At 38.1% G+C, this 12,090-nt stretch overlaps 1 protein-coding gene across 2 annotated transcripts in view; it reads left to right on the plus strand.

Moving 5' to 3' along the window:
- Nucleotides 1–12,090, plus strand: part of ASH2L (ASH2 like, histone lysine methyltransferase complex subunit) — a 28,436-nt gene that overhangs the window by 10,656 nt on the left and 5,690 nt on the right. For both annotated transcript variants that reach the window (XM_058525209.1, XM_058525210.1), the window contains exons 9-12: nucleotides 1,601–1,694; nucleotides 2,440–2,657; nucleotides 9,592–9,759; nucleotides 10,051–10,244. In XM_058525209.1, coding sequence (XP_058381192.1) covers nucleotides 1,601–1,694; nucleotides 2,440–2,657; nucleotides 9,592–9,759; nucleotides 10,051–10,244 — 674 coding nt within the window. The remainder of the gene's footprint in view (nucleotides 1–1,600; nucleotides 1,695–2,439; nucleotides 2,658–9,591; nucleotides 9,760–10,050; nucleotides 10,245–12,090) is intronic.

The following is a 12,090-nucleotide window of genomic DNA, read 5'->3' on the forward strand; positions in this document are numbered from 1 at the left end:
CTGTTATTAATATTCTGAGATGGGTTGGAAATAGCCAAGTGTATTGTTTATCTTTTTACACCATTTTTTCCCCTTTTAATTGTTAAAATTTGACAAATACATGGTGCCACTTCTGTTCTTACAGGTGGAGCCTCTTTTGGAGGTGAATGCCTCCTCTGTCTTCTTTCAGCCTCTCAGACTTAAGTATTTTGTGGTTTGGAAAATGCTTTTTGCTGAGTTGTGGTAGAAGCTGAAACTAAATTAAAATTTTAAAGCACTGTGAAAATGGTGGCAGTAGCACTTATTATGAAACAGTTCCAGTTTAATGTTAGTAATTCAAAGCTTGTACGTTGTCATATTCTGCCTAACAGGACCAGGAGTCCCCTTAGTATTCCTTGTTTTACTCAAGGTGGATCTAAAACTTCTCTCTTAAAATGATTAAAATATAAATGACAATAAAAACTTAATAGTTTTTTGATTAAGTAACTCAAACTAGAGGTATTGATATTGTAACAGTTAAACGTTAAACCTTTTATGAGAAATAGGAATAACACCTGATGTGCTCATAAAAGGAAGTTCTGTATAAATCTGGTCCTGTCTATGTGGAATGTGACCTGCCCTCAACGTCTTGATCCTTTTTATTGCAGCAGAACTGCTGATAATTTTCAGGCTTGCCCCAAATTAAGATACAGTACTCTATGCAGTTGTTTACATAAAGGTGTTTTCCTGCAGTTCAGGGACATTTTCTGGAAGACAAAAAAACTAATTGAGAGCAATGACAGAACTGGACAAAAATTTCAAAGTTCTTATATCAGAAATACACAAGGTTGTATTCCTTGTGGCCTTAGCATGTAACTAAATTTTTTTGTGTGTAACATATATAAACTGTCTATTGATATTTGCTGTTAATTTCACAAGCCAGGTTAGTCTAACCTGAATTTTATGCATTGGCATGATCTTGATCATTGTTGCAAAAATTGCCTACTAAATTTAGAGACTTCTTTCCTACTTGTGTCATGCACAACCACAGTGGATACCTAACAGCACTGGAGAGAAACACCTTTTCAGTACTTCTGTTTTTGTTTTCCATGTTTGATGTACTGTTGTCTTGTTGGATATTCAAGTTCAGTGCTTTAGCAGATATTGTGCCTTTACTATGTTTATGGAATATATCATGTGTAGTTCAAGCAAATGAACATCTACTCATAGTGAGGATATTCTCTCTTGATGGGTGTGTATTGATTTGGGTGGAAAAAAATCTTTATCCATGCAATTGTTTGTAGCTGTGGATGTTTGGAATCTGAATGAATGAAAATGCATTTGTGTCACATCCTCAGAAAGTGTACTGATTGCAGTTCATTGAGAAAGGAAGTTTGAAAATGTAACATAGGAATCAGGGTGAGGTTCATTTGAGCTTACTGCCAGAACCCAGTGTTCTGGGCTGTGAGACACTCAACAGACTCATTCAGAACCGAGGTGAAATCCAATATGCTTTCAGGAAGGAAATCCTCCTGTGGTGTTACACAAATGCACTTTGGGAGTGTTAGTCCCTATGGAATTTCAGTATCCACATGGTGCTTCCATCACAGCTCATTGAAAGTGATCTGCCTTCTCTTCAAAGGGGGAATTGCAGCAGGAAGCAGTGGAAAAGGAAGAGGAGCTAAGCGCAAACAGCAGGATGGAGGGACCACAGGGACCACCAAGAAGGCCCGGAGGTGGGCAGAACACCCACCCCCACTTACCACTGTTAGAGGTTTCTTTGGTGCTGGCAAAGTCTATCAGAGGGAAAAGAGCCCTACTCTTCAGTAGCTCAGGTGTCAGAGGTTATAAAGCCTGTTCATTTTTCTCAAATCTTGAGTGCTTTGAGGGGTAAAATAATCTCTGGCTAGGTGTCCTGTTTTACAAACTTGTTACTACATAACACAGCCCTGGGGCAGCACCCTGTGGGGATTCACCTGGGGAGTAAAGTTCTCTGAAGGCATCTTGAGAAAGGATAGATGGGGGAGAGGGAGTGAAACCAACACTGAGCATTAAGTCTTGTACTTAAACTTTCCACCTCTCCCCTCTCAGACCTCTTCCCTTCCCTTTGTTCAATACTGAGGTGATGATATCCAGGGCATTTCTTATTTAGACGGGCAACAGACAGTAAGTGCTCATATCCCTGAGTTTCGGTTCATGTGTTATAATAATAAATATACTAAAGGAAATCATCCTTGTTCCTCTTCTCCCTTCTTCCCAATGATGTACTGGCTCTGTTTCATAGAAATCGCTACAGACTAAAGTAATTTATCCTTTTTTGCCTGCAGAGGGCAGGGTGACCTATTAGAGTAATGAAAAGCAGTTGTGAACCTGACTGTGTTCCAGCCAAAATCTAATAAATCAGAGGCCTTTCTTACAGAATTGAAGGCAGTTGAGCTAGAGGGGTTTTAGTTTCTTGATTTTATCTTTTCCTTTCTGCAGTGACCCTTTGTTTTCTGCTCAGCGCCTTCCCCCACATGGCTACCCGTTGGAACACCCGTTTAATAAAGATGGCTATCGGTATATTCTCGCTGAGCCTGATCCCCATGCCCCTGATCCTGAGAAGCTTGAACTTGACTGCTGGGCAGGAAAGCCTATTCCTGGAGACCTCTACAGAGCCTGCTTGTATGAACGGGTTTTGTTAGCCTTACATGATCGAGGTATGTATGGTGTTAATGTTCATGTTGGACCCGGTGTTACTTTGAACTACTGTCATCAGCTTTGTCCAATCTAGAATTAGATATATATGTCAGTCTATTATCACTCTTGCCACTCCCCCATCCCCCATGTCTAACTAGAGTCGGTCAGAATGTGCAAGAAATAATTTCCTTCTTTGTCTCTTCCTATAAGCTCTAGCCATTTTTATATATATGGTTCTTTAAAACTTTCTATTTTGAACTAATTTAAATTGACCGGTAAAGTTGCGAAAATAATAGTTTCCATATCTCTCTCATCAAGCTTCTCCTAATGGTAACATCTTATACAACCATAGTACAATTATCAAACCAGGAAATTAATATTGATAAATGCTATTAATAAAATTAAAGGCTTTATTTAAATTTCACCAGTTTTTCCACTAATGCCTCTTTTTTAGGAGCTCACGTTGCATTTAGTTATTTCTTCTTAGTCTTGTAGTTTTTAACACTTCTTCAGTCATCGCTTGTCTTTCATAACCATGACACTTTTTAAGGGTATTAATCAGTTATTGTGTTGAATATTCCTCAGGGTTTGTCTGACTTTTTCTCATGATTAGACTGAGGTTATGCATTTTTTATAAGAACACCACAGAAATGAGCCCTTCTCATTGCATCATCTCATGGGGTTCATGATGTCAGTATGTCTTATTACTGGTTATGTTAACCACAATCATTTGGCCAAGGTAGTTTCTGCTGGCTTTCTTACTGTATTTCGTTTGTAGTTAATAAATGTCTTGGAGAAGGATACTTCGAGGCTATGCAAATATCCTCTTTCTCTGTAAAGTTTTGTTCACTAATTTTAGTAGCATCCATCAGTGGATCTTGTCTGCAGCAATTATTGATGCAATGTTTGCCTGATGATTTCTTTTCTTTCTTTCCCTTCTCCATTTATTGTTTAATTGATTATTTATATCAGGGTGGACTCATAGATATTTATTCTGTAGGGTATAATTTGTTTTGTTGCTCAAATTATTCCAGCTTTGGCCATTAGGCCATTAGCTTCTTTAGGTTGGTTCCTGTGTTCTTTTGATAAGCCCCATTTTTTTTTTTTTTTTAGTACTTCCTTATTTTCTGGCATCACAAGATGTTCCAGGCTCATCTTGTATTTTCCATGCCCCAGGCCAAATACCAGCTACTTCTCTGTGGAGCCTGCTTCCTTTGATTGGACAATGGTGTTTAGAAATTAAGATCTAAGTGTTAGGTATGGTCACTATTACTGTTACTGGGTGTGGCTTCTAGACTCCATCATTGGACAAAGGTAGGAGATGTATGTATGTATACTAACTGACACATATGTACATGGCTATACTGAGTTTACACTGATACCTTGGATTCCAGTCAGACACCACACCTTTCCTTATTTGTAACTTTTTTCTTCAACAATGAGAAACCTGACTATAATTATCTACCATGTATTTTCTTATTTTTCATTTCTAATGTGCACATAAAGTAGTTCAGAATTGCCAACCCCTGTGAGGATCATTCACTAACTAGATGACAGCATTTATGTATAGTTGTTTTTGTCTTTAGTCTGGCAGGATCCTGTTAACTCAGATTAGTTCTTTTCTTTCCTACCTCCTTCAGTCTGGTTATGTTTTTCGTTTGTAATACAGTTAGGTTCATTTGTTAGTGTTTGCATGCCATTTTGGGTTCCTGTGAATTATCTGTGTGGTTTTTTTTTTTTTTAACTTTTTATTTATTTTTTTCCCCCAAAACCCCAGTAGATAGTTGTATGTCATAGCTGCACATCCTTGTAGTTGCTGTATGTGGGATGCAGCCTCAGCATGGCCGGAGAAGCGGTGTGTCGGTACGCGCCCGGGATCCGAACCCGGGCCGCCAGCAGCGGAGCGCGCGCACTTAACCGCTAAGCCACGGAGCCGGCCCTGTTTGTGTGTTTTTATTTCCCGTTTTTCTGTCGGGATTTTGGTCCCTTGTCCCTTTATATATTGGAGATATTAGCCCTTTGTCTGTGGTATATGTTGTGAACATTTTCTCCCAGTTTCTCAGTTGTCTTTTGACTTTGTTTATGACTTTTTTTTGGTCATGCAAAAGTCTTCTTGATGTATAGTAGTTCTTTTAATGACATAATTTATTCAATTATTAACAAGATAGCATTCATTATCCTTTAGAATGTGAAAGGGGATTTAAATAAACTACTTTTAGACAAGTGTACCTCATGAATTTTTGTTGTTGTTTTTCTGGAGTATTAATGCAAATTCCAGATAGCATATTATTTCACCCATAAATACCTCAATATTTATCTCTAACAAGGATTTTTAAAAACATAACCACTATGCCGTTATCATACCTAAGGTGAATAATAATTGCTCGATTATCTGATACTCAGTCTATATTCACATTTCCAAGGTTCCTTAAAATATGCCTATGCCTCTTTCAGTTGTTTCTTTGAATTGGATCTAAACTGGTCCATATGTTTATTACATTTGGAAGCCCATTATTTCTTGATTTAATGCTAAAAACTCTAACACTTGTATTGATGCTCATTATTTGGAAGTGAAGTACTGTAATCCCATGGTGCAATGTCCATTGTACATGGATTTGTTTGACTCCTATTAGTGACAAGCATACTTTGATAGTAGGGAAGGGCCAAATAAGTGACTTCAGGGTTTAAGAAGTGAGACTTGTCACTGTTGTTCCACTACACATAGTAGCCGTAATTCTGGATGGGGAAAAAAAAGTGAGAACACTGGCCCTTAACAGTAACTTGTTAGCACTTAATATATAGGATAGCAGTGGCTGCCTGCTCTTTATGCTGAACCTTATAGAAATTAACGATAAATCTATAGTGTATCATTCAAACTTATTTTGAATTATTCTCAGACTTACAAAAAAGTTGTAAGAACAGTATAAAACTTTTTTTTTCTGAACCATTTGCGAGTGAGTTGCCATGGTGCCTTCTCCCCTATGAGAACTTTAAATTGTGTATTTCTGAGGCCGGCCCAGTGGCGCAAGCGGTTAGGTGCCCACTGCGGCGGCCCAGGGTTCGCTGGTTCAGATCCCGGGCGCGCACTGACGCACTGCTTGGCAAGCCATGCTGTGGTGGCGTCCCATATAAAGTGGAGGAAGATGGGCACGGATGTTAGCCCAGGGCCAGTCTTCCTCAGCAAAAAAAAAAAAAAAAAAAAAAAAAGAGGATTGGCAGATGTTAGCACAGGGCTGATCTCCTCACAAAAAATAAAAAAATAAATTGTGTATTTCTTACAAACAAGGACGTTCTCCTTGTGTTAGTTATCTAGTGCTGCATAACGAATTACCGTAAAACTTAGCAGTCTACAACTACAAATGTTTATTATCTCCCACAGTTTCTGGGGGTTGAGAATCTGGGAGCAGCTTAGCTGTGTGGTCTGGCTCAGGAAAACTCATGAGATTGCAATCAAGCTCTTAGCTGGGGCTACTGTCTCTGAAGACTTGACAGGGGCTGGAGGGTCTGTTTCCAAGTGAGTGAGCCATCAGATCCCACTATGTGGGCCTCGCCAAAGACTGCTATTTGTCCACATCTATGGAAGCTAATTTCTCCCAGAGCAAGTGATCCAAGAGAGAGCAATAAAGAGTTTGAGTACCGTTTATGACCTACCTTTCAAGTTACACAGTTGCTACAACTTTGTTAGAGTGAGTCACTAAGTTCAGCCCACACTCAAGTGGAGGAAAATTAGGCTCCACTTCTTGAAAGGAAGAATATCAAAGAATTAGTGGATAGTTTTTAAACTTTCACATTCTTATAGAACCAGTATACAACTATCAAAATCAAGAAATTAACATCTAACTACTACCATCCGATCCTTGGATCCTATTCAAATTTCTTCAGTTGATCCAGTAATGTCCTTTACAGCAAAGGATCCAGTTGAGAATCACTTGCTGCGTTTAGTTGTCATGTCTCTTAAGTTTTCTTCAATCTGGAACAGTTTCAGCATCTTTACTAGATTCTGATGACCTTGACACTTTTGAAAATTAGAGGCTAGTTATATTATAGACCATTCCTCAGTTTGGGTTTGTCTGGTTCTTCATGACTGGATTTAAGTTATGCATCTTTGACAGGAATATCACAGAAATGATACTGTATTCTTCATATTGTATCCTATTGGGTGGTACATGATCTTAACTGGTCCCATTACTGGTGATGTTCACTTTGATCATTTGGCTAAGGTGGTATCTGCCAGGTTTATCCACTGTAAAGTTACATCTTTTTCCCTTGTTTTAATTAATAAGTATTTTGCGGGGAGGTAAACCCTTTAATATCCCATTTTTATCATGGACACTTGCTCAGCCCAACCTAATGACTTTAGGACTGAATTGCTCAGGAAGGGGTAAAAGAAGTATTTGTATTTGAGAAGGTAAAATTTGCCAAATCCCTAAGAAAGTTCTGTTAAACAACATGCGTTTACTTTAAGGAGGTGATCTTTGTATCTGCCTAACACAAGAGCCATTGTGGTGTAACAGAAAGAGTGTAGGGCCAAAGTTTCAGTCAGCCTCTCCCACTGAATGTGGCAGTGTGATCTCGATGTGCAGTGTGATCTCGACAGCTACATGATCTGCTTCTCCATCTGCACAGTGGACATGGTGGTTGTGAGGGTGAAGTGAGTTTGTCTGTCTGTCTACCTATCTACCTATGAAAGAACTTTGTAAATCTAAAGACCTTTATAAAAGCTAGTTTTTATTAAGGTAACATTGGTTTATAACATTTATGTAAATTTCAAGTGTACATCATTATATGTCGATTTTTGTGTAGACTACATCATATTCGCTGCCCAAAGACTAATTACTGTCCATCACCGTACACATGTACCCAGTCACCTCTTTCACTCTCCTCCCTCCCCGCTGCCCCTCTGGTAACCTCCAATCTAATCTGTGTATCTATGTGTTTGTTTGTTCTTCTTTTATCTTCCACTTATGAGTGAGATCATACAGTATTTGACTCTCTGCACCTGACTTGTTTCATTTAGCATAATACCCTCAAGGTCCATCTATGTTGTCACAAATGGCAAGATTTTATCTTTTTTTATAGCTGAGTAGTATTCCATTGTGTATATATACCACATCTTCTTTTTCCATTCATCCGTTGATGGGCACTTAGGTTGTTTCCAAGTCTTGGCTATTGTGAATAATGCTGTAGTGAACATAGGGGTTCATATATCTTTATGCGTTTGTAAAAGCTAATTAATCTAAATTTTGTGCTTCTTCCAGTAGAATTCAGACAACTTCTAAAGTGTTACAAACACTGTCTCAGATGCTTTTTCCTCAGTTAAGTCTTCAGTTGGATCGGAGATGTTTCTACATTGATAAAATCAACTTACACAGCCTAGCAATATTCTCCCTTTCATCACATTTTTCTTCACTTCCAAGTCACAGTATCCCTTCCAGTTTGTTCAGACTGTCCCCTTATCTTACATGATGGCCTTGTAGTAAAGTACACAAAGGTAGAGCGGTGAATACAATAAATCTGCATATACTTTTTACCCAGATTTAACAGTTATCAAGATTGTGCCATATTTGCTTTACCTGTTCCTTTATTTCTTTGTCTCTCTTTTTTTTCTGAATTTTCAAGAAGTAAATCTCACCCTATATAGTCTAAAAAAATAAGTATTTCTAAAAAGTGTGGCTATTTTATTTTATAACCGCAATGCTCTTATCACACTTAACAAAATAGGTAATTCCTTACTATCATCTCATTTCAGTCCATAATCAGATTTCCTTGATTGTCTCAAATATCTGTTTTTTGGTGAGGAAGATTAGCCCTGAGCTAACATCTGTTGCTGATCCTCTTTTTGCTGAGGAAGATTGACCATGGCCTAACATCCGTGCCCATCTTCCTCTACTTTGTATGTGGGACGCCTGCCACAGCATGGCTTGATAAGTGGTGCATAGGGCCGTGCCCAGGATCCAAACCTGCAAACCCCAGGCTGCTGAAGCGGAGTGCGCAAACTTAACCACAAAGCCACCAGGCCAGCCCAGTCTTTTTATCTCCCGACAAAATACTTAGTAATTACAAAGGGAAAATAGTAATTTTATAATGAAGGAGTAATTTTATAATGACGGCACCACCCTAAACAAGTGATCCAAGTTTCATGTTATCATTTTGATGTCACGTGCTTCCTGATATGATACACTGAGAGGCACAGCATTACTTCAGTGGTGTTCCTGACAGAAAAGCATAACCTAGACTTAACCAGGAGGAAACATCAGACAAACCTCATTAAGAGACATTCTATAAGCTGAAGTGACCAGTACTCTTCAAAATGTCAAGGTCATGAAAGACTTGAGGAACTGTCCCAGATTGGAAGAGACTAAGGAGACATGACAACTAAATGAAATGTGGAATCTTGGATTAGATCCTGGAACAGAAAAAGGATATTATTTGGATATTTGGCTTAATTTGAAGATGATGTATAGATTAGTTAATAGTATTGTATCAATGTTAATTTTCTGGTTTTGCTGGTTATATTATGGGTATGAATGGTGTTAACATTTCGGAAAGCTGAGTGATGGGCGTATGAGGACTCGACTATTTTTGAAAGTCTGAAATTCCTTCAAAATAAAAAGTCTTTTAATGGATGGTTTATTCATACTGGGACCCGAACACATTACAATTGTTTCATTGTATTTTAGGGAATAAACAGTATAATTAATTTTAACCTATCATCTTAAATATAATCACATTTAATAAAAATTAGATTACCTAATAGCTTTCTTCCTTTTTCTTTCTCCTTCTTCATCTGTATCTTATGTTGAGATTTTTAAACTCCTGAACTAAATTCCTGACCTGATCTTTCTGTTTTTTATTTTGTTTTATTGGAGTGTAAGAGACTCATGTTTTTGTGACAGTTTTCTCCAAGTACCTCAGATAAGTTGCAGGCCTTTGTTTTAATCTCCATCACCACAGCTCCCCAGTTAAAGATCTCTGATGACCGGCTGACCGTGGTTGGAGAGAAGGGCTACTCCATGGTTCGGGCTTCTCATGGGGTACGGAAAGGTGCCTGGTACTTCGAAATCACAGTGGATGAGATGCCGCCGGACACTGCTGCCAGACTGGGTTGGTCCCAGCCGTTAGGTAAGCTGGAGCTGTAACATGGACTTTGCAGTGGGTGGAGAGGCATAGAGCATCTGGCTAAGCTTCATGACTTTGGGGCTCATCGGATTGTGGGCATAAAATTCAACTCCTGAGGATTTAGGTGGTTTTCAATTCCTAGGAATATTTTTATAATTCTTTGCTTGTGAAAAATTAACAATTTTACAAAATTAACCAAAAAAATACAAATAAAAAGGAGTAGAATCTTTTCCTTTGCAAACCAGAGTTGGCTTGCAGTCCTCTGATTTCCTGTGTATTTTTCTATTGGGACAGGTAACCTTCAAGCTCCCTTAGGTTATGATAAATTTAGCTATTCTTGGCGGAGCAAAAAGGGAACCAAGTTCCACCAGTCCATTGGCAAACACTACTCTTCTGGCTATGGACAGGGAGACGTCCTGGGATTTTATATCAATCTTCCTGAAGATACAGAGACAGCCAAGTCACTACCCGATACTTATAAAGATAAGGTGAGTTTGTCCTCCCAAGCAAGTCCTGGGTTTAGAGACTTGTGGCAGCCAGTGCCTGCACCTGTGGCCTGTGTCTTCTCTTGTGATGCTGACCACCATTCATGTTTTTTCCAACATTTCATTATGAAAAAATTTTCAGAGATAACAAAGTTGAAAGAATTTTAAAGTGTCCAGATGCCCATCAGTTAGATTCTACCATTAACATGTTATCCATTCATTCCTCCACCCACCCATCCATTCATTCATCTTTTTTTAATGCACTTCAGAGAATACTGCAGCCATCAGTACACTCCCCCCCACACCGCCCCCCAAGTACTTCAGGATACATATCATTAGCTGGAGTTCAACCTTTGTTAATTTTTTCTTTTGATATAAAATTTACATAAAATGAAATTTACAGATTTTAAGTGTATATTCACTGAGTTTTGAGTTTGATCCAAACCACTGTTGAGATGTAGAATCTTATTACCCAGGAAGTTCCCTCATACTGTTTCTCAGTCAGTCCCAACTCGCACCCCCATAGAGGCTACCACTGTTTTGAATTCCTCCCCCATCACAATTCTATTCCATTAGTTTTGCTTGTTCTTGGACTAATATAGGTGGAAGCATGCAATATGTAGTTTTTCGTATCTGGCTTTTATCGTTTGGCGTAATGCTTTTGAGATCCATCCACGTTGTTGCACATACCTGTAGTTCATTCCTTTTTACTGCAGAGTAGTATTCCATTGTATGAATATACCACAGTGTGTTTATCCATTTTCATTTTTTTTCCAGCTTTATTGACATATAATTGACATATAACTATCCATTTTCCTATTGATAGACATGCTGTTTCAAGTCTGGGATAAAGCAATAAAGTTGCTATGAACATTCCTCTACAAATCTTTTTGTAAACATATTTTCATTTCTTTTGGGTCAGTACCTAGAAATGGAATTACTGGATCATAGAGTAGTTATATATTTAGTTTTATAAGAAACTGTCAGGGCCAGCCCTGGTGGTCTAGTGGTTAAATTTGACATGTTCCACTGCGGTGGCCTGGGTTCAGTTCCTGGGCACGGACCTACACCACTCGTCTGTCAATGGCTTTGCTGTGTCAGCGGCTCACATACAAAAAGAGGAAGATTGGCAGCAGATATTAGCTCAGGGCAAATCTCCCTCAGCAAAAAAAAAAAAAAAAAGGAAAGAAAAGAAATTGCCAGACTCTTCCATTCCCACCAACAATGTGAGAATTTTAGTTACTCCACATTCTTGTCAACATTTGTTGCTGTCTGTCAACTTAATTTTAGCCATTTTGGTGGGGGTGTAGTAGTATCTCATTATGGTTCAGATTAACATTTCTTTGATAACTGATGGTACTGAGCAGTTTTTCATGTGCTTATTGGCCCTTCACCTATCTTCTTTTGTGAAGTTTCTGTTCAAATATTTTGCCTTTTTAAAAAATTAGGTTATCTTTTTATTGAGTTATATATAGTTCTTTATATATTCTGGATTAAAGTCCTTTGTTAGAAATGGCTTTTTAAAAAATATTTTTCTCCTAGTCTGTGACTTATCTATTCATTTTCTTAATGGTGTCTTCTGATGAACTGAAGTTTTTAATTTTTATGAATGCTATAAAATTTTTCTTTGACAGTTATAGTGCTTTTTATGGGTTAATAAATCTTTGCCTACCTCCAAGTCATCAAGATATTCTCCCATGTTTTCCTTTGAAAATCTTATCATTTTAGCTTTTATATTTAGGTCTCTGATTCACTTGAATTAATTTTTGTGTATGGTGTGAAGTAGGGGTCAAGGTTAATTTTTTTTTTCCTCACACAGATATCCAATATTCTAGCACCATTTTTTGAA

The sequence above is a fragment of the Diceros bicornis genome, chromosome 29 (genome assembly GCF_020826845.1).
Source record: "Diceros bicornis minor isolate mBicDic1 chromosome 29, mDicBic1.mat.cur, whole genome shotgun sequence".
Taxonomy (NCBI): Eukaryota; Metazoa; Chordata; class Mammalia; order Perissodactyla; family Rhinocerotidae; genus Diceros; species Diceros bicornis.